At 43.4% G+C, this 23,776-nt stretch overlaps 1 protein-coding gene across 3 annotated transcripts in view; it reads left to right on the top strand.

The window, feature by feature from the left end:
• Positions 1-23,776, top strand: part of LOC119963054 (LIM domain-binding protein 2) — a 659,146-nt gene that overhangs the window by 136,540 nt on the left and 498,830 nt on the right. Inside the window, exon 1 of one of the 3 annotated variants that reach the window (XM_038791573.1) lies at positions 20,461-20,498. The exons of the other annotated variants lie outside the window; for them this stretch is intronic. Within the exon in view, the coding sequence (XP_038647501.1) occupies positions 20,476-20,498 (23 nt within the window). The 5' untranslated portion in view covers positions 20,461-20,475. Of the gene's footprint in view, positions 1-20,460; positions 20,499-23,776 lie in introns of those variants that run through there. 3 annotated transcript variants of the gene reach the window in all.

A 23,776-nucleotide genomic window follows, 5' to 3' on the forward strand; every position in this document is an offset into this window, starting at 1 on the left:
AAAGCCCCTCGTCGCCACATTCTGGCGCCTGCTCGGGTACACGGGGAGAAATCAGAATGTCCAATTCACCTAACATCACGTCTTTCGCAGACACAGGGAGAACGCGCAGATTCTGCACAGGCAGTGACCCAAGCCGGAATCGAATCTGGGACCCTGGAGCTGTGAAGCAACAATGCTAACCACTGTGCTATCATGCTGCCCAGTTCTTTCCTCAGTTATTTTTTTCAAATGTGGAATTTTACTGTTGCTTAACATTCACAAAGTTTTATCATTTTGTTTTCACATCAGAATTGTTGTTGTTTCGAATCACTTTGTATTTTGGTGTCATCTTTGCCAGTGCTGCTGTCATGATTTATTTTTAAAATTCACTTTCATGGTTATGTAACAAGGTACTCCAGCATTCTTAGGCTTATGATAATCGGCGATAGTTGTGCTCCCACGATTCATGAAACAGTGAATTTTTTTTTAAAAATGCATTAAATGTAGAAATTTGTGAAGTCTCTATCTCAGATTTCCCTATATGTTTGGGGAGGGGGGAGGAGGGGGAGGGGGGTCAAGAGTAGACACAGAGGTGAATGAGATTTAATGTCAGCATTTGCAACATTTACCCTGGAGACTTGCTGATCTAAATTTCAGTATCTGGTGGTTTGCCAAGTATGTGTTGGATGCTTTCCCACATTGAAAGGAGGAGGGAAATCTGATGGCTAATTCACTTAGGGCTTTTTGAGACCTCCTGGTGATTGGTTAATGACCGGCACTGTAGGAGGTAATCCATTTACCCCCCTGGCAATGGAATCATGCTGGGTATCAGAAAGAAAGGGAAAGAATCTAAATAAATACGAATGGCAGAAGATTGCATGAAAATACAAGTCTTTGGCTTTCAGTAAAGAGAGTTTGTCAGGATTGGACAGTGTCTTGAAATGTTCTTGTCATTTTGGTATCTTTTTCATTGTGTGAGACATTGAGAGGGTATGCAGCTAGTGAGAAAATATAAAATTATGCAGCATACAGTAAATGTGGTCCTGAAATAAATCCATGTTGTTTGAACTGGTAAGGGAATGGTTGTGCCAATTGGCAGAACAGCATTGTGATTTTTCTAATGCTGTAGGAGGTAGGAAATGTGGAACAGGTGGTGGGGCCATTGGGGTTCCCAAACTGGGGACTACTGTAATGCTGGATTCGTTGAGGAAGGAGGGACTTGAAGATTTTACTTGACACGAGGAAAGTTGGGGAAGAGACCCTGAGTATTGATGCATAATGTCTGAACTAAACCTTTGAATTAACATCTGCATGATGTCTGGGTTAATGCTGTCTAGGACCGATATTGACACTGGCTGACTGTTATTCATGTTCTTCTACTTTTGTAAGCCACTTTGAGTACTACAGAAAGCATGAAAATTCGTAAGGTAAGTTGGTGAGGAGGGAGGATAGGTTGGCGGAAGGAGGTGGAGTGAGGGAGGCTTAGGGTTGTTGGGAGAGTGGTTGGGTTGTTAGGTGTTAATCAAGTTGTGATGGTGTAGTCGGGATGGGGAGAGTAATTTGGGTCATTGATGGGGAAGTCAGATGTGGTTTGTAGGCTGTTTTGGGGGTGGATCGGATAGTCGGAGATTGTGAGTGGGGGGGGTGTATGGGGGCATAGTTAAGAGTTTGAATAGGGTAGATCGGGGTTCGCAGGTAGTCAGGGGGTGAGGCTGAAATTTGAGGGGGTTGGGAGTAAGCGGGTGGAGGTGTAGTCCAGTGTGAGTGGTATTGGAGGGTAGTCGGAGGTAGGCAAGTATAGTAAGTAGTGGGGATGGGCGGTGTGGTCTGGTGAGAATGCGGGGATTGTCTGTAGTATTGTTACCCAGGAGCTAGAACTGGTTTTAACCCTTCTCACCATTCATGTCCTTTTCCTGCCCCTCTCCAGCTCTAAATCAGGGTATTAAGTGCTCCATATTCAGAGTAATTAGCCATCAGAAGTTAAATTGCCAGGGAAATATTTCAGGGAGTCCTTAGTTTTGGACATCCAAGGGAACCCACAGGACATCTTTCGGCGTACCTCCAGGATATGGGCATTTGAGGATTGGAGGACCTGGTGGAATGACATTTCTCCCTCAAATTTTCTGGAAAAAAAACCAGAAGCAGGCCTTTGATTGTTAGAAGATTCCGGCCGATTCTGTTCCACCTTTATTGTGCAGTACATAATGGGAAAGACCAGTCTCCATTTAAAAGCCGCAATTATTTTCATTTACACACTGGGTCCTAATGTTTGAAGTCAGAAGCATCATTTTAAACCATCCAAAGAATCTCAGTGTGGGAGAGTTTTGTTTTCCTCCAGAGCTGTGAGCAAGAAGGCACCCAATCGTCCAATGAGAAGTTTGGTTGAATGTGCCATGGCTTAACTGCACTTGCCTGGGACCTTGCTCAACACTGATTGGTGATTTACCAATGCACGGAGTTTGACAAGAGCAGCTTGCGATTGGCAAACAACACTGTCAATCGTCTCTTGTTACTCGGAGGCCGATTTGCTCCCAGCTTCAAGGTAGTTACTCCAGTAACTCCCTCTTAATTACCCACCGGACACTCTATAAATTACCCTCAGGGAAACCCTATAAATGATCTCCTAAAGATTGCCCCCGTCACCCTTATAGATTACCCCCAGTAACCGTAAGGCATAGGAGCAGAATTAGGCCATTCGGCTCATCGACACAGTGACTTGGCCTCCACAGCCTACTGCAGCAATGAGTTCCACAGATTCACCACCCTCTGGATGAAGACATTCCTCCTCATCTCTATTTTAAATGATCATCCCTTCAGTCTGAGGCTGTGCCCTCTGGTTCTAGTTTCTCCAACAAGTGGAAACATCCTCTCCAAGTTCACTCTATCTCTGCCCCTCAGTATTCTGAGAGTTTCAATTATATCCCCCTCGTCCTTCTGAACTCCATCGAGTACAGACCCAGAGTCCTCATCTGCTCCTCATATGGCGGAACCGTGGCACAGTGGTTTGCAGGTTTGCAGGAAAAATAAGGGTTGACCAAACCACTGCCAACAGATAGCTTGGGAGGACGAAGTTATTAATCATTTTGAAGGGCGGCATATGATATCACAACCATTTTTCCCAATGGTACCATACTATCTCTCATTTACAAGCAAGCAGCAGTTAGGTTTAAGCAATGAATTTAAGCGAATAATTCTTTTCTGGCATTGGTGGTGTTGCAGAATCGCAGTTTTGCATTTCCCAGCTCCTCAGCCTAAACTGCAAAGGAATGCCAAGCATCAACCAACTCAACTGTTCTGCTACCTAAATTTCTGTACATTTGTAACAGTGATGGGCTGGATCATGTTAGAACGGAGCATCTTGAGGCAAGTCCCATTTGTTAGACATTTTTCTGCACTGTACAACTCAATTTGTTTTGGTCTGGTAATTTTCTGGAGGTGCGAGCTGATAACGCCAATGGTGAATCTGGGAACTTGGTAAATAGTGGGACCAAGAGTGTATCTCATGAACCAAGGATTGGGAAAAACCAGATAAATGGCTGAAAAAGGCGAAATTCAAGTTAGATCAGGGATGGAAAAAGAAATAGAGAGGGAAGGAAATCCAAATCAAGAGAGAGGGAAAAAAAGAAAATAGCAAAGTAAGAAAATAAATTAAAACTTAACCTTTCTAAAATCTCTAATAATTTACCACCTGAAGGAGTGAAATCACACAATTTCAGGTGTTTAATTCCTGGACCTGAGAGGGTTTTTGGCACAGCATTAACAATTAGCACATTGTGAAAAAGGTATTTGCACTGTTAATAACACAGTTAATTTTCTGTGGCGAGATTAATGTGCAATTCCAGCCAGCTCTTAAAAAATGACAGGGAAGCAAAGGATGAAATGGTGTTTGTATAAAGAAAACAGTGGAGGGGCGTGATGCGACCATGAAATTCTGGAGATTCGCAATTCGTGGTGTAGCTCTTAATCCCCTCTTAATAATGTGCATATTAATAATGGCATTCATCGTTAATACACTTGTATTGGACTAAATGTTGTTGGAAATATAAATCAGCAAAATGTTAAATCAAAGGTTTTTTCATAAAACAAGGCCTGAATGTATGCCTTTCAAGTTATGGCTGCATGCCCTGGTTAAGTTGAATCCTTTTTTAAAAAATTACAATTTTTTATTTTTATAAATTTAGAGCACCCAATTATTTTTTTCCCAATTAAGGGGCAATTTTACCTTGGCCAATCCACCTAACCTGGTCATCTTTGGGTTGTGGGGGTGAAACCCACGCAGACATGGGGAGAATGTGCAAACTCCACACGGACAATGACCCAGAGCCGGGATCGAACCTGCCTCAGCGCCGGGATCGAACCTGGGACCTCAGCGCCGTAGTCCCAGTGCTAGCCACTGCACCACATGCCGCCCGTCAAGTTGTATCCTATCGGCTAACCCTGCTATGTGCTTGGTGAACGTGGTGGTCTTCATGACGGCCCAACCTCCTGCTTATCTTTAATGCCTTATATCTCTAGTCCTTGCAAAAGGTGCAAGGAATATGAGCGGGCCTCCGGTTTAAATGACCATACACGTGATGAGGCCAGTTTAGTGTCTGTATTGGCTGGCTCTGTGACTCACTGAAGTTGAAGGTTTGGCGAATACATAAATTAAAGCAAAGACTTGCTCCTTTACCACTCCCCGTACAATCTCCACCCTAATGATTTGGGGGACAAGTAAATAAGAACAGAATAGCTAGTCCACCACTCGCTCTTTCCTAATGATTGTGGGCAGCTATGTCTTTTTAAAAAGAAACAGATGAATTAATTAGTTGTATAACTGGCGTGATACTTGCCAATGACTAGCCTACTCTCCACCTGATGTGAAAGGATAATCACAGAGTAGGCAAATAGTTTAAAGAGCCATTGCGATGAAAAATGCATGCAGCAATTATGTGAGGCAGCAGAGATTATTTCCCTTTGGCAGACGGGAGTTGCAGGCGGAATTGGGGCAGTAATGTTTTAGCCTTTGCCTTGCCGATTGCTCACAGGTGGGTTCTGTTGGGATGGAGGTCAGCTTCTCCACCCTGTGCCTCGGCATGGCTGGAGGGTCTAATAGAGAAGGGATTTGTTTATTCTGCATTTTGGGAAGCCAGTTACTGTCAACTGGCGGGGCGGGGCGGGGGGGGGGGGGGGGTGGGGGGGGGGGGGGGGGGGGGGGGATTGTGCTGAGTCTATTTTATTTTGTGTTGTAATGCTTTGTAAATGTTAAAATGTTAACTCGACTAAAACACTTTTTTTTAAAAAAAAGATCAGCCACGATCTTATTGAATGGTGGAACAGACTCAATGAGCTGAATGACTGAGTCCTGCTCCCAATTCAAATGCTCGTATGAAAGTTCTAATCCACTGTGGTATACCATCATCAATCTTGGAGAAGTGCATGTCCTTTTCTAATTTTCTGGTTAATCATAATCGATGTTACGTTTCTTTCATTTAATTTCAAATTTTATTTCTCTATTCTTCACAATTTATTCTAATTTCTTTTGTCCATTATGCCTAAAGTTTGAATTTTTGGGATCATTTGGGATAAACGCATTGTTGATAAATTTTCAATGGGTAAAATAAACATTAGAAATTTCACTTTAAACTAGAATGTTTGTTCAGTCTGGCTTTGTGATTTACAAAGAAAAACAACACTTCTGTATGTAAATTATTTATTGATGCTGAATTTTTAGAGCTATTACTGAAAATCTCATTTAATCTTTTTTGTCCAACATAAGGGAATATTTGAAAAATATGTCCAGAAATTATTCATGAAAGCTGATTTGTTTTAAGGCTGCATTGGTCCTGTTACACTGGCATCGCTTAGCTGCAGCCCAGTTGAATATTTTCAATTTTATTGGAAAGCAAAATCAAGGAACGAGAAACTTCAATTTGTTTTGAATCCAATGGATCCAGAGTTACGTTGTTTTCAGGAGCACAAATGACTTTATTGATACAGGAGTCCTTTCTCGGTAACATTGCTACATTAATGTTAAAAGTGGTATCGTCCAGATAATATTTCTGATGGACATTTATAAATATTTTAAATAACCTGGAAACAAATAGAAATACAGTGCAGTGTGTGTAGATATTCTTTGCCATTTATTTTTCAAATAAACACCAGCCAAACAAACAAGCTGTCATGTATATTGTGTGGAACAATTTCAAACTCCTTTCCGGAACGTAGACAGATAACATCCACACCCAATCCAGCAAATCTAGAAGCTTTCCTGAGAGATTCGCAAATGCTGTATATGCTATGTCTCATCAAAGTCTTAAACATTTTCCTCTAAGTGGAGGTTCGACTCACGGATTTGCAATTTGAGGGTGGAACCCTTGCTGCATTTTCTTTTTAAAAAATATTTCTTTATTCTCCTTTTTTGCATTTTCTCCCAAATTTACACCCACCAACAAGAAACAATAATCAGTAATAAACAATAATCAGTAACAAATATGTCAATCCCCATATCGATAACAACGAACCCATCCTCCCACCAAACTCAAAACATTAGCCCGCATGTTTACATAAACAACTGACAAAATGGAATCGGGAATCATTCATGGCCACTACTAACAACCCCCCCACCCCAACTAATGTTCGATGTTATCCAGTTCTTGAAAGTGCATAATGAATAATGCCCATGAATTGTTGAACCCCTCCATCCTTCCCCTCAGTTCAAACTTAACTTTCTCAGGACTCAAGAATTCCAACAGATCCCCCGCCCACGCTAGGGCACCACTTTAGAAATTATCCGAAAAACCTCCTTCCAGTAATCCTCTAGCTTTGGACAGGCCCAAAACATATGAACGTGGTTAGCGGGGCCCTGCAACGTTCACACACATCTTCAACTCCTTCAAAGAATTGGCTCATCCTCACCCTCGTGAGATGTGCTCTGTATACCACCTTCAGCTGTATCAGCCCCAACCTCGCGCATGAGGTGGAGGCATTCAATCCGGAGCATCTCAAACCAGAACCCCTCCTCCATATCCTCTCCCAACTCTTCTTCCCACTTTGCTTTGATCCCTTCCAGTGGTGCCTTCTCCTCTTCCAAAATAGCTCCGTAGACCGCTGACACCACCCCTTTCTCCAGTCCCCCTGTCGTCAGCACCACCTCCAGCAATGTGGAGGTCGGCTCCTCCGGGAAGTTCTGTATCTCCTTTCTGGCAAAATCTCGAACCTGCATGTATCTATACATTTCCCCCTGCTCCAGTCCATAGTTCGCTTCCAGCTCCCTCAATCCTGCAAACCGACCCCGAAGAAACAAATCCTTCAGTGTCTTAATCCCCTTCTCCTCCCATTTCCAGAAATTTCCATCCCGTCTCCCTGGCTCAAATCTCTGGTTCTCCCAAATCGGCATTTCCCTTGACCCTGTCCCCAACCCGAAGTGTTGGCGAAACTGCCTCCAAATTCTCAATGAAGCTATTATTACCGGACTCCCTGAATACTTCCCCGGGGCTATCGGGAGCGGCGCTGTTGCCAGTGCTTTCAATCCCGACCCCCTGCACACTCCTCCATTCTGACCCACTGGGAATCAACCCCTCTGACCCAGCTCTGCACCTTCTCCACATTTGCCGTCCAGTAGTAATACATAAGGTTCGGAAGACCCAAACCCTCTGCCTGCCTTCCCCTCTGTAGTAGCAGCTTTCTAACTCTGGCCACCTTCCTTCCCATATGAACAATGTAATCCTTCCCTCAATCTCTCTGAAAAAAGCCTTTGGCAGGAAAATCGGCTGGCATTGAAAAATAAACATAAATCGTGGCAACACGTTTATTTTAATAGCCTGTACCCGACCCGCCAGTGACAGAGGGAGACCATCCCACCTCGCCAGATCAGCTTTCACTCTCCCCGCCAAACTAGAAATGTTGTACCTGCAGGGGCCCCCCCGCCCCACTCCCGGGCAACCTGCACCCCCAGGTACCTAAAGTTAGTCCCTGCCCTACGGAATGGCAGTCCCCCACCCCTACCCTCGCACCCGGCCGAGATACCACAAAATACTCACACTTGTCTGGATTCAGCTTGTACCCTGAGAAAGACCCAAACACTCGAAGCAGCTCCAATATCGCCCCTATCGACACACTGACATGTACAACAGAAAGTCATCGGCATATAAGGACACTCTATGCTCTATTCTCTTGCCATTGCTTCCCTCCAGAGCTGACCGGCTAACAGCCCTATCTCCATGTTCGTAAACTGCACCCCTTGCTCATCTCTGTTGCCGCACCGCCTTCCTGGTAGATAGTCGGTCAAAGCCCACCTGTAATTCTTTCCTCTTTTCTAGCTTTGCTGGGTCCCATCCTCTGCATAACTCCTATCTACCTCCAACATCTCATCTGTTACCCTCTGCCGCTCCAACCTCTCCTCTTTGTCCACCCTGGCCTTAAACAAGATCACTTACCCCCTCACCACCGCCTTTAGAGCCTCCCAGACGACCGCCTTCGACATCTCACCCGTACAGTTGAAACCTACATATCCTTAATTACCTTTTCAATTTTGTCACAGAATACTTGGTCCCCCAAGAGTCCCACATCTAACTTCCGCCCCGGCCTCTGCACTACCCTCTTCTCCAGCACCATATCCACCCAGTGCGGAGCATGATCTGACACTGCAATTGCTGAGTATTCCAACCCCTTAACCTCAGCCAACAAAGCCTTCCCCACCACGAAAAAGTTGATCCGCGAATATACCTTATGGACAGCTGAGAAAAAGGAGTACTCCCGCTCCCTTGCTGCATTTTCAAAGATATTTAAGGTTGGGACTCTCGGGTCCCACTGTAGTGGGTTCCCCTATGGCAGATGCGCAAGCTATTCAAATCTCCATTGACTTTGTTAGGACTGAAGATCCAGCTGGCGGGAGGGGCTGGAATATCCCACCCTAAGTTTCTCTACTTTTCAATCCATAGGGATGTTAACAATTCCAATGATCTTTGAAAGATATTGGTGAAATGATTTGCAATTTCCTCTGCCACCTTTACTCGCGCCGTGAATTGATCTTGCGAGAGTTGGAACCTGCGTTAATGACGTTACGTTCCTGACTGCTTTCCCCATGGCAGCACCTTGGCTAATCAGCCGATTTGTCAACCAATTTAACACCCTTTTCTCCTGTAGTATAAATTGTTATGATTGTTTGAAATTTCACATTCTCGTGTTTAATCCTGATGAGAGTGAGAGAAAAACTTCCGCACCATGTCTCTTTCTTCAGCAATAATTCCCAATTTAAATATTTTGTGCAGATTTACAGCTCTCAAAGTCAACTTCCCTGAAGCCCAGTTTCTTAATAGTTGTTTCCTCATTTCAGCCTATCATGATCACTGAACATAAAATATTGACAAATTATTTGAAGTTCCTCAGTGGATTCTCTCATCTGCAATTGAAGAAAAGGTTCTTTGCAGACTTCAATAAACTCTCCCATGCATGCAGACTGTCCGCTCTGTAAATTCCAGCTGAAAGCAGGTAAATATAATCTCCCCATGATCACAGCTGGGAAGCAGCCTTATACCAAGTCCCACAACTGGAGATCCACCTCCATTTTATTTTGCCATGATCAATAATGTATTCTTGAGAGTTTTTTTTTCCACTCTGTGAAAATGTGTTCTCATCTTGTGGATGGGGCTGTCAAGGCCTCATCTAACACCCATTCCTAGTTGCCCTGTGAATGGTGTTTGGCTTGCCCGATAATTAATTTTGCTGTCAGCTCTTGCTGTATTACTGAATAAAACTGACAGAAAGTTTGCTGTCTGCACAAGTGCAATTAAATGTGGAAATCTGGAAGCCGCTTTCAGTTGCAACAAGTTTTATTCCGGATTCCAAATATGTTGAAGTATCCAAACATAGAAAGTAGGAGCAGGAGGAGGCCATTCAGCCCTTCGTGCCTGCTCCGTCATTCATTATGATCATAGCTGATCATCCAACTCAGTAACCTGTTCTCGCTTTCCCCCTATCCTTTGATCCCTTTATTCCCAAGAGCTATATCTAACTCCTTCTTGAAAACATACAATGTTTGGGCCTTAACTGCTTTCTGTGGTAGCAAATTCCACAGGGTCACCACTCTCTGGGTGAAGAGGTTTCCCCTTGTCTCAGTTCTGAATGGCTTACCCTGTATCCTCAGACTTTGATTCCTGATTCTGGACCAATTATAATAATAATCATCTTTATTAGTGTCACAAGTAGGTTTATATTAACATTGCAATGAAGTTACTATGAGAATCCCCTTGTCGCCACACTGTGGCGCCTGTTCGGATACACAAAGAAATAATTCAGAATGCCCATTTCACCTAACAAGCATGTCCTTCGGGACTTGTGGGAGGAAAGTGGAGCACCCGGAGGAAACCCGCGCAGACACAGGGAGAACGTGCAGACGCCGCACAGACAGTGACCCAAGCCGGGAATCAAACCAGGGACCATGGAGCTGTCAATCCACAGTGCTAACCACTGAGCTACCCTGCCATTGGGAATACCCTTCCTGCACCTACTCTGTCTTGTCCTGCTAAAACTTTATAAGTTTCTATGAGATCCCACCTCATTCTCCTCAACTCCAGCAAATACAATCCTAACCGACTCAATCTCTCCTCATACGTTGGTCCAGCCATCCCTAGAATCAGTCTGGTAAACCTTTGTTGCGTCCCTCTACAACAAGAACATCCTTTCCCAGAAAAGGAGACCAAAACCTGCACAAAATATTCCAGGTGTAGTCTCACCAAGACCCTGTATAATTGCAGTAAGATATCCCTGCTCCTGTACTCGAATCCTTTTGCTCTGAATGGAACATGCCATTTGCATGCTTAAGTTCAGCGACTGGTGTACGAGGACACCCTGGTCTCGTTGTACATTCCCCTCTCTCAATCTATAGCCATTGAGATAATCTGCCTTCCTATCTTTGCACCAAAGTGGATAATCTGACATTTATCCACTTTATACTACATCAGCCATGTATTTGGCCACTCACTCAACTTCTCCAATTGACACTGCAGCATCTCTGCATCCTCCTCACAGCTCACCTCCCACCCAGCTTTGTGTCATCTGCAAATTTGGAGATATTACATTTAGTTCCTTCATCTAAATCATTCATCATTCATATATGCTGTGAATAGCTGGGATTCCATCACTGATCCCTGCATTACCCCACTATTCAACATCTGCTATTTGAAAAAATTCCCATTAATTCCTACTCTTTGGCCGGGATTCTCCGAGCCTCCGTGCCGCAATTGCGCTTGGGGCGGAGAATGGGCTTCAGACCCATGATCGGGTCCGATGCCGCTCCCGCGATTCTCCGGAGGCCGGCAATCGTGCGCGTGTGGCACGGCGCCAGTCGGGGGCCGTTGAAAGAGGTCCTCATGGCGATTCTCCGCCGGCAACTGGCCGAGTTCCCGCCAGCGTGGTTTACTCATGGTTCCACCCAGTGGGCATTCGGAGTGGTGGCTGCGGACTCAGTCTGCGACCGCCCTGGTGGGGGGTGGGGATTCGTCACCGGTGGGGGTGGTCTCTGGGTCGGCCAGGCTCGCGATTGGAGGCCACTGATTGGCGGGCGCGCGCGATCTGAGAGGTGGGGGCGGGGGCTATATTGTCGGGACCAGTCCGTGTTGTGAATCTGCCATGTTGAGCCACCGGAATGCATGCGCGGACCCCTGGCCGGACATGCAGGGCCCCGTATCGGCAGCCGGAGCTGCGAGGAGCATTCCAGGGCCCTGCTAGCCCCCTCAGGTAGGAGAATCACTCTAGACTTTCTCCAGGAAAGTCCAGAATGATTCACACCCTTTTTGTCGCAGGCATCCTCTTGCTATGGATGGAACATACCATTTGCATGCTTACGTTCAGCGACTGGTGTACAAGGACACCCTGGTCTCGTTGCACATTCCCCTCTCTCAATCTATAGCCATTGAGATAATCTGCCTTCCTGTCTTTGCACCAAAGTGGATTATCTGACATTTATCCACTTTATACTACATCAGCCATGTATTTGGCCACTCGCTCAACTTCTCCAAATGAAACCATTATCAGAGAATTCCGCCCTTTGTTTCTGGTCGGCCAATCAGCTTTCTAACCATTTCAATACACTACCCCGCAATCCCATGCACTTTAATTTTACACGCTAATCGTTTACTTGGGACTCATACATGGGAAAGCCTTCTGAAAGTCCATATAAATTACATCAACTAGCTCCTCCTCATAGACTCTGCTAGTTATATCCTCAAAGAATTCTAGTAGATTTGTCAAGCATTTTTTCCCTTTTGTAAATCCACGTTGACTCTGCCCAATGCTACCACTGTTTTCAAAGTGCCCTGCTATTAAATGTTTTATAATGAAATCAAGTACTTTCCCCACCCTGACTTCAGGCTGAATGGTCTTTAATTTCCTGTTTTCTTGCTATCTCCCTTTTTTAAATAGTGGGGTGACATTAGCTACCCTCCAATCTGTAGGAACTATTCCAGATTATCGAATCTTGGAAGGTGAACACCAATTAACCCCCTATTTCCAGGCCACTTCCTTAAGCACTTGGGGTGCGAATTATCAGGCCCTGGGGATTTATTGGCCTTCAATCCCATCAATTCCCCAACACCATTTCCCTACTAATACTGATTTCCTTTAGTTTCTCCCTCTCACAAAACCCTGTGTTCCCCAACATTTCTGGTATGCTATTTGTGTCCTCCATTGTGAAGATAGAACCAGACTATGTATTTGGTTGGTCAGCCATTTCTTTATTCCCCGTTATTAATTCCCCTTTTTCTGACTGTAAGGCGCCTACATTTGTCTGCACCAACCTGTTTCTTTTCACATTCTTATAGAAACTTTTATAGTCAGTTTTTATGTTCCTCGCAAGCTCACTCTAGTACTCTATTTTCCCCTTCTTAATCAATCCTCCTTTACTAATTCTAAAGTGCTCCTAATCCTCGGATCTGCTGCTTTTTCTCACCAATTTGTATTCCTCTTTCTTGGATCTAATACTGGCCGGGATTCTGCCCTACCCAGCGGGGCAGGGGGTCCTGGCGTGTTGGATTTGGTGTGAACCACTCCGGCGTCGGGCTGCCCCAAAGGTGCGGAAGTCTCCGCACCTTTAGGGGCCAAGCCCTCACATTGAGGGGCTAGGCCCGCGCCGGAGTGGTTCCCGCTCCGCCGGCTGGCTTGAACAGCCTTTGGCGCCACGCCAGCCGGGACCGAAAGGACTTCGTCAGCCCGCGTAAGCCCGCGCATGCGCTGGGGCGTCAGCAGCTGCTGACGTCATCCCGGCTCATGCGCAGGGGAGGGGGTCTCCTCCGCCTCCGCTATGGTGAAGACCATGGCGAAGGCGGAAGAAAAAGAACGCCCCCACGGCAGAGGCCCGCCCGCCGATTGGTGGGCCCCGATCGCGTGCCAGGCCACCGTGGGGGCACCCCCCGGGGTCAGATCGCCCCACGCCCCCCCCCAGGACCCCGGCGCAGGCCCGCGCCGCCAACCGTGCCGGTCAGGTTGGAGTTTTGACCATCGCGGGCCGATTCCCGCCCCCGCCAAATCTCAGGTGGCGGAGAATTCGGGACACCGCGGGGGCGAGATTGACGCCGACCCCGGGTGATTCTCCGACCCGGCGGGGGGGGTCGGAGAATCCCGCCCACTATCTGTAATTTTGCTTGTAAGCCATGGTTTGGCCATCTTTCCCATTTTATTTTTGTGCCTGTCAGGAATGAACAAATGTTGCAGTTCACCTAAGCGCTCTTTGAATGTTTGCCATTGCCTATTCACCATCATCTCTGAGAATTATCATAGAATTTACAGTGCAGAAGGAGGCCATTCGGCCCATCGACTCTTGGAAAGAGCACACTACCCAAGGTCAACACCTCCCCCTATCCCAATAACCCAGTAACCCCACCCAACACTACGGGCAATTTTGGACACTAAGGGCAATTTAGGACACTAAGGGCAATTTATCATGGCCAATCCACCTAACCTGCACATCTTTGGACTGTGGGAGGAAACCGGAGCACACAAGGGGAGGATGTGCAGACTCCGCACAGACAGTGACCCAAGCTGAAATTGAACCTGGGACCCTGGAGCTGTGAAGCCATTGTGCTATCCACAATATTACCGTGCTGACTTAAGTAACATTATCTATTTAAGTTACATTCCCCAATCCATCATAGACAATTTGTGCTTCATACCAACGTAGTGTCCTTTTTTAGATTCAGAACCCTAGTCTCACAATCAACTACGTCACTCTCCATCTTGATGAAGAATCTTATTATATTACGGGCTCTCGCATAACTAGAGAGCCAATTATTCCTTTGTCATTGCACAATACCCAGTCTAGGCTGGCCTGTTCTCTAGTTGGTTCCTCAATATATTGGTCCAGAAAGTTATCCCGTAAATGCTCCAGGAATGCGTCCTGTATGGTATTGTTATGAATTTGATTTGCAATCAATACAGATTAAAATCACCCAGAATTACAAATTTTCCTTTATCGCACGTGTCTCTAATTTCCTATTTAATGCCATTTCCAACATCACCACTAAAATTTTGGGGTTTAAATACAACCCCAACTAACATTTTTGACCCTTGGTGTTTCTCAGCCTGTATATTACCACATTGTCGGAGTTAACATCCTTCCTCATTATTACATTCATTTCTTCTTAAATCAGCAATGCAACCCCCACTGCCATTTCCTTGTTCTCTATCCTTTCTAAATACGGAATACCCCTGGATGTCCAATCCCCATCACAGTTCACCCTGCAGCCATGCCTCTGATCCTGACTCTATTATACCCGTTTACATCTATTTGCGTGCTTAATTTATCCACCTTATTGCAAATTCTCCATGCAAATTCTCCACCTCTTTTTATGTGCTATCCATAATACTCTCTGCGCCCCCAGCCACTGCTCTAGCTCCGAAACCTGGACTTTCAGGAGCTGCAGTTGGAGACGCCTCTTGCACACATGCTGGTTTGAGTAATGGATATGTTCCCGGCTTCCCTCATAGAGCAGGAGGAGCACACCACAACTTTGAGTTCTCCTGCCATGACGTACCTCTTTAAATTAAAGCTTTTGGGAGATTCTTAAATCCAGTAATATCAATTACCCTGGGGCTCTTTTTCCCTGGTCATCATTACTAAAAATGTAGACCGTACAAATTATAAGTGATAAAAATAGTAAATATTTACCCGATTGTAGTCACCCAATCAGCTGCTTCCACTTTCCCTGCGTCACTTTTGAATCCTGTCATCATTTGAGGAGCTCCAGACTCCAAGCTAGATGCAAACAAGAATCCTTATATTGTGGTTGACAAAGCTCATATCCACATAATAGTTTCAAATAGTAGACAGGGAGATAACTAACAATACTACAACTTTTCTTTCACATTTGGTTCTTGTTGTTCCTTTCCATTTCTAATTTTCTGGTCAATGAAAAATTTGAGCTCTTCATGGTCTGCCTCTCACCAAATACTGTCATTGCTGATTTAATTATAGCACAGGTGTTATCCTGAATAAATCCTGGAAAGGACGTATTTCCTACAAAGCAACAGATGCCAACTTGTTTTCATCCTGTCTTCATTGTTCCATTTTAATATCTTAAAACTGCCTTGGAGTTTCTCAGCAGTTCACTGGCTGTGTAAACAAATTAAGGGTTATCAGAGCATTATAAAATTACAGAAGAGTTGCAGAGGAAGGGGGCCATTTGGCCTGTGGTGTTTATGCTGCTCTCATGTAGGATTAATTAATCTAGTGCCACTCACCTACCATTTCTCTGTCTCGCTGCAAACCTTGTATTTTCAGGTAATGATCTAATTTATTTGCTTTCGAAGGCCTCAATTGAACCTGCCTCCATGAAACTCTCAGGCAGTGCCTTCCAAATATTCACAACTTTCTGCTTGAAAAGATATTTCCTCATTTCATCATTGCCTCTTTTGTTAATTGCCTTAAACCTGTGGCCCCTGGTTCTTGATCCTTCCACCAAAGAGAGCAGTTTTTCCCTATCTACTCTATGCAGACTCCTGATTTTGAATACCTTGATCAAGTCTCCACTAAACCTTTTCTTCGCCAAGGAGAACAGTCCCGACTTCTCCAATATATCTATGTTGCCGAATACTGCCGTGACACATCCAATCTTAAAGAACACTGGGGAATTAACAACTTGTCACTATTTCCATATTTCCAGCTACAGTACAAATTTACAAACTATACAGGAAAGAAACCAAAAACTAGAATTATGGGATTAACCCAAACCTTAATCATGCCCAAAGATGCCCTGCTCCGTCACAGTTTGAGCTGTTGTAGCCTTTGCTGATGGAATTTTCACAGACATCACTGTCATGGTGTGGACATGGTTAATACCCACTACTCCCGCTCTAAAAATGGCTGAAAATGTTGGAGCTTGTTCAAAAAGGTATAGCTGAGTTTTTGACAGTGCCATAAGTTATTTTCTGGTCCTGCAAAATAAATAATTTTACAATTGTGGAGTCGCATTCCTTCAGAAGAAATTTAATTTTGCAAACCTAATGTGTATGACCAAATTTTATTCGGCTTTGTGTGGAATGGTTTACGTTTAGTTTATATTCCTGCTTATTCGATTTCCTGCTTTGTTATCTATGAGTTTGATCGATTGAAGAACCTCCCCACTACTTGACCTGCTCACAGACACCACAGATCTCCAGTTGAGGGCGCTAAATTCAAACAGATGTTGGAAGAGTTGAAACCTCTGCTTGATGAGCCTGCCTAAAGTCTGTGGACAACTGTTCATGAGGTGAAAGACAAAATAGTTTCCTTTGCTATTCAAAGCAAAATCTGGGCCATTGTGTTTGAGATACCATGGCTTGGAGTTGTGTTTTGACATCAAATAAAAAGATACATAAGTGACTGACATTTCATTGAGATCAAGAGTGGACAAAGTCGAGGGACAAAGCTGGTGAAAAAAACATAATTCTGAGAGTATATAGAAAAAAATGGCTCAATTATTGTGGTTCTGAATGCAAGTTGAAAGCTGCTGCATTTATGACACTTGCACAGGTGATTATTTTTCCAATTATGAGTCATTGAATCAAAATAGATGCTGTAGTGTTTCTTTAGTGCACTGGTTTTACTTTTTTTTAACCCTCCAAATATTTCACTGCAGAAAGGAGAACAAGCATGCCTTGAGAATTGAACTGGAGTATAATCAATATTCTATTCCACATTAAAGGTCATATTTCTAACCCATTGTTGTTAGTTAAAGTATTATTGCTAGGGGAAAATAAAGTTCAGAATATGTTCCTTTAGGGCATAGATGCTTTCTGAGTGTAAATGGGCTAATGCTGTCCATCTGTGCTTTTGTTTGTTTTTGTTCACAATCAAGTTGTATTCTATTTGTGCATTTAAGCTACCTGCTAAATACTTAAGTGCTGGAGACGAATTTGTTGGCAATAAGAATCAATTTTAGGTCTGATAACAGCATTTAATTAATATTCTAGATTTTGAAAATGCAAGGAAAGGATTTGTGAAATGATGAATTACTTTTGCAACATACCTGTCAAAAGGAGCAGAAATACATTTTTAAACAAGAAGCTCCAAAGCGCATCATTTAATTTCAATCTGGAGATATCATTAAGTGACATTTTAAAAGGATCTTCTGGGACCCTAACATATCTTGGGTGCATTGAATCAGTAGTGCACGAGAGAAAAATGCACTGTGTTGAGGTTAGTTTACAAACCCCATAGGACTTACAGTGTGACAATCTGTAGGGAAATGCTTTTGCTGAAACCAATTAATTTTGTAACAAAAGCAGGGAATTATTGAAGTAGAAAATTGACAGCTTAAAATTGAGTTAAAAACTAAAAATAGATTTAGACACATGCTTAAATGATATGTACAGAGAAAGGAGCTGTCAGACTTGTGAATTCAAACTGCGTTCCAACTGGGCTTATTGCTGTACCGTTTGTGCGTTATTTCTTTGAGAAAGCTAGTGTTTTGATACACTTTCTTGAGCTTGACCAGTCCTAAGCCACTCCCGAGAACAAATCCTGCTGGGTTTTTCCGTACTAATTTGCAATGATTATGTTATCAGGCAAGCCAGGCAAAAGGGAGGAGCAACCATAATTCGAAAGCAGGATTAGGTTGAAATAACGAGGTCACCGAATTGCTGTTGCTATGACTACAGCACATCTAAGAATACAGTATACTGCTCGGAGATGAGTCAAGCCTGGGTATTTTGATGTACATTGGATTTTAGCAAATGGCTTCCTCCTTTTAACCTATTGTGGCCTTTGTATGAGTGGAAGGGCAGAGTGACATCACAGAATTACAAAATCACTTCACTCCCGCAGAGCTGTTCATTCTAAAACAAGGTTTTATATTTTGAGCTGTTCGTGTATATCTAAGGTTATTATTTCACAATATCATCAGAAGTGTCAAAGCACTGGGGAGGGGTGCAAGGGAGAAGAACCCCCTTGCAGCAATTTAGGGTTCACTATAAAAATCACAGTGGAGGATAGATTGGCAATGCACAAGACATGAGTATTTTAAGAACCACTTCTATTTTGTAATTATGATCTTATCAAGAACATACCTTTACTGAACAGAAAGTGAAGCACTTCTAATAACATATACGTTTAAAAATTGACTTGATAAGGGAGTTGCTTTCGAAGTGAATGTTACAGAAAAGTCTTCAGTAATAAATGGGTGCTACCCAACTCATCATTAGCTGTTGTGTAATGTTATGGAAACCAACTATATTGTCCCATTTTGCAAGTTATGTAATAATTTTTGTATTTCTTTGGCAAGTTCAGAAACTTAATGGTTTGAACTCTGAATGTTGTGCCATTTTTGATAGGGCCAATAATGAATAATGATGGTAATAATTAATCTGTCAAGACTGGTTTGTGCTTCGGTACAACAGAAATATTATTTTACCTATTACTGGTGTAGTTAATATAATGCTAACATTGGCATCCACCCAACAAAGTGGAAAATTGTTCAGTAATGTCCTGCCCTCATATCAGGACAATTCTAATCTGGCCAATTACCACCCCATCAGTCTACTCTCAAATCATCAGCAAAGTGAAAAACAGTGCTATCAAGTGGCACTTAGTGGTAACCTGCTCACAGATGATTTGTTTGATTTCCACTAGGACTGCCCCGCTCCAGCCCACGGTCCAAATATGACCTAAGGGACTAAATTCGGAGCTGAGGTGAGAGTGACTGCTCTTGACATCAAGACAGCATTTGACCGAGTGTGGCATCAAGGAGCATAAGATCAAAGGTGGGATGTTTGCTGGTGCTTGCATAGTGTTAAGTACTATTTGCAGCTTCTCGGGTTCATGCCCACGTGCAGCAAGACCTGGACAATGTTTAGGCTTGAGCTGATATTTGGCCAGTAACATTTACACCACTCAAGAGCAAAGCAATGGCCATCACCAACAATATAGAATCAAACCAACCTTTTGCTATTCATTGGCATTACCATTGCTGATTCCCCCACCATCAACATTCTGAGGGTCACCACTGAACTGAAACTTAACTAAACCTGCTATATAAACACTGACTACAAAGTGTGAGTCACAATTTGGGAATCTCCAGGAAATAACTCACCTCCTGACTCCCAAAGCCTGTCCACCGTCTACAACACAGTTGCCAGGATTGTGATGGAATACTCTCCATTTGCCTGGATGACTGCAGTTCCAACAACACTCAAGAAGCTTGAAGCCACCAATGACAATGTCAGCCCACTTGGCTAGCATCCCATTCACCACCTTAAACATTCACCACCTACACCACAAATTCATAATGGCTGCAGCATGTACAAATTACAAGACTCACTACCGCAACTCATCATTCATTCCTGGAACACTCTCCCTAACACACTGTGGGTGCACCTACACCACAAGGACTGCAGCGGTTCAAGAAGAAAACACTCCATTACCATCTTGAGGGCTATTAGGGCAATAACTACTGGGGTTCCAACTGGCATGGTAGCACAATGGTTTGCACTGTTGCTTCACAGCGCCAGGGACCCGGGTTTGATTCCCGGCTTGGGTCACTGCCTGTGTGAAGTCAGCACGTTCTCCGCGTCTGCGTGGGTTTCCTCCCACAAGTCCCAAACGACGTGCTTGTTAGGTGAATAGAATATGCTGAGTTCTCCCTCTGTGTACCTGAACAGGCGCTGGAGTGTGGCAACCCGTAGCTTTTCACAGTAACCTCATTGCAGTGTTAAGTAAGCCTGCTTGTGACAATAATAAAGATTATTATTATTATGTTCATATCGCACAAACTAATCAACATTTTTCTATGTTCCAGAATTCATTTAAGATAATGTATGTTGAAATGTATTGGCTTGTATGTCTGGTGACTTGAGGCAATTATTTTTATACCAATGGCTGGGGCAGTTATTGTTCGATGTGGAGGTTAAAAATCCAAAAATTTGATTCTTATGCATAAGGGTGCATCAGCTGAGTTTGTAGTATTGAGGATTGCTGGCCATTTAAGCGAGCCACTGTAACTGTAGCGGTCTGGTGAGGAGGTGTTGCATTTGGAGCGTATACCATGCATGAAGCAGATTGCTGATAGGAGGTACTTTCTTTTTTGGAGAGCAAGTGCGTGCATATTGTGGCTTAATTATCTGAGGATCAATTGGTTACAAGAGGACTTGAATGCTGTAAGCTTCAGTTCTGAAGGTCTCATTCTGGGCAGTTACGAAATAATCATTTTCATGATGTTTCATCACAGATGTATCTATGTATGATTCCACAATGGCATTATTTTTTCCACATTACATCAAGGAGGTTTTCAATTCAATTTCAAAAATGTCAGAGATGCTGAAAAAGTACATGGTCTGAGGAAGGTGGAAACTGTAGAATTGTGATAAAGATTCACATGTGACCATTCAAATTTTTTTGTTTGCTCATTCTCTCTATTTATCTATAACTCATATCTTGTAAATTATCTCTGTCCGTATCCATTTCTGTCTCAAGATTTCATTTATTCCTCTCTCAAATGTGAGGAATAATGGCATTTTCAACCCTGGAACTTGGATAAAGCCTTGATTTAAGCAGCCATTTTCTCCTGAGAGTTCATTATTAGCGAGAGTTCCAGGAATGGTGAGTTGCTGCAGTGACTCTTGTAAATTGTACACTGCAGCCACTGTGCCTCAGTGGTGGATACAGAAAATGTTTAAGATGGCGAATGGTGTGCTAACCAAATGGACTGGCATTGTCTGACCTAGATGATTTCATGAGTGTTGTTGGAGGTGCATTCATTCAGGCAAATGGGCAGTAGTCCATCACACCCCAGACTTGTGCATCATGGATGGTGGACAGGCTCTGGGGAGTCAGAAGGTGAGTTAATTGCCGCAGAATTTTCATTTTTTGACCCCTCTTGTAGCCAGTGTTTATGTGGCTGTTTCAGTTAAATTTCAAGTGGGGAAAACAGAGATGGGGATGAGTTATTCCCCTTAGGGTTGAATTGGGTTGGGTTTGGATCGTGAATCACCCCCTCCTGCCACCCCTCCCCTCACCCCCAGCCCATTTGCAATGGTGGAGAATTTTGTGTCTTAATTGGATCATTCCATACTTTAACTGGACCACGCCACAGGGTAAGAATTATCCCCAGGCACTGTATTTCTTGACCCACTGTGCACATTTATCCAAAAAAGCTGGGGTGGGAGATAGAAAAATGTTTCAAAATGTTTACAATCCATGATTGGTATTACAAGGTACAATTTGGAACTTTATGGATGGAATAACTTTTGTACCCTTGAAAGTTCACCAGTTTTTAAAAAATTCGCACAGTTCTTAAAGAAAGGTGAGATGTCCAATAGCAAAATGGAAGCACAAAGCCAAGATTGTTGATTAAAGTATCTAGGATTTCTCGTGATTTGTTCAGTATGTTGGAGCATAAACAACATCTGTCGGAGTTTCTGGCAGCATTCCAACATACAGTTCCCATTTTTACTGACCTAATCCTGAACCAAGCAGTGTGACTTCCGCAGTGGTCTTGTATGTGGGAGAATGCATACTGGCAGTGTCTATGCCAAAAAAAAGGCTTTTGTTCTCTATGTTTACAGTTTGCTGCGCTGTCTACTTGGCATTGTGTCATCTGATCAATGTGCTATGTCCTCGTAAGTGTTAAAAATACATTTTAGAAATTTATAATCAGGTTAGCAGTTATAAGGGCTGATATCATTCAGTTTAAAAAAATAAATAACAAAACAATAAACAAAATATATTTATTGGAAAAAAAGTGGGTTCAACTTCAGTGCTATTTCATTTTGTAATGTTTTTATAAAGTAAATCATTTTCCATGTGGTTCAATGCTGGTCTTTTTTGGGTTTGTCAGCTCGCCGGTGTGCAGATTTATATTCATTGGGTCTGGTACTAATACATTTTGAAATGGCCCTTGATCACTCGAGTGTTCGAATTACCTTTCATTTGGGTTAGCTTTTAACTGAGGCCCCATTTGCCCTCTCAGGTGGATGTAAAAAAACTCTCACGGTATTAGTTGAAAACAAACACAAAGTTCTCCTTGGTGTCTTGGCCAATACTACAATAATATCACCAAAATCAATTATCTAGTCATTGCCACATTGCCGCTGTGGGACTTGCTGTGCACAACTGTTTTCATATTGTGTTTTTCTTTATATCACAGCAGTAAGAGCATTTCACTAAAGTACTCCATTGGCTGTATCCTGGCATCACGAATCTTACAATATGAATGCAAGTCCCTTCTATTAAGATATTTCAGATTTGTTCTCTTTAGAATGGCTGAAGATGAAAGATAGATGGACAATTTTGGACAGTCAGAACGAAGAGGGGTGGGTGGGGGGGGGGGGGGGGAAGAGAGAGAGAGAGAGAGAGAGGCTCAACTGATATACCAACATCAGAGAGCTAGTGAGTTGAATGGCCTGCAAACAAAATCCTGCTGGATGACAGAATAGGTCTTTATTACGATATTACAGAGATATAAAGAATCGCAGAATTACTATAGTGCCATTTGGCTCATCGTGCCTGCAGCAGCTCTCCAAACAAGTGCCATGACTCAGTGCCGTTCCCCTGCTTTTTCCCCGCACCCCTACACATTGTTTCTGTTCAAATAATCATCTAATGCCCTCTTGAATGCCTTGATTGAACCTGCCTCAACCTCACTTCCAGGCAGTGCATTCCAGACCCGAGCCACTTGTGTGACTAAGTTTTTCCTCTCATCACATTTGCTTCTTTTGCAAATCACTTTAAATCTGTGCCCTCTCATTCTTGACCCTGTTACAAGCAGGAACAGTTTCTCCCTATCTACTTTGTTCAACCCCCTCATGATTTTGGACACCTCTATCAAATCCTCTCTTTGTCTTCTCTCCAAGTAGAACAGTCCCAATCCATCCTCATAACTGAAGTTTCCTATCCCGGGAACAATCCTTGTAAACCTCCCCTACACTCTTTCTAATGTGTGCATGTCCTTCCTCTAGTGTGGTTTCCAGAACTGCACACAATGTCCCAACTGAGGTCTAAGTAGTGTTTTGTATAAATTCCAACTACCAACTGTTCTGGCTTGAGACAATTCACACCTCTTTTATTTAAAAAAGTAATTTTTATTGGAATTTTTTTACAGAAAATATAAAAATATAACAACAAGTAATAATGTGCAACAAACTGCCCCATAACACCCGCAACTCCCCCCAAAACCGTAACAACACATGTGTCCCATCCCCCCACACCCCCCACCCCAACAAGAGAACTTAACCATAAATTAAAATTAAATAAATCAAATTTAAATAAACTAAACAAACATAGTCATCCCCCCGCCGGGTTGCTGCTGCTACTGTCCCAGCACCCTATCGTTGAGCCAGAAAGTCGAGGAAA

The sequence above is a fragment of the Scyliorhinus canicula genome, chromosome 3 (assembly GCF_902713615.1).
Source record: "Scyliorhinus canicula chromosome 3, sScyCan1.1, whole genome shotgun sequence".
NCBI lineage: Eukaryota > Metazoa > Chordata > Chondrichthyes > Carcharhiniformes > Scyliorhinidae > Scyliorhinus > Scyliorhinus canicula.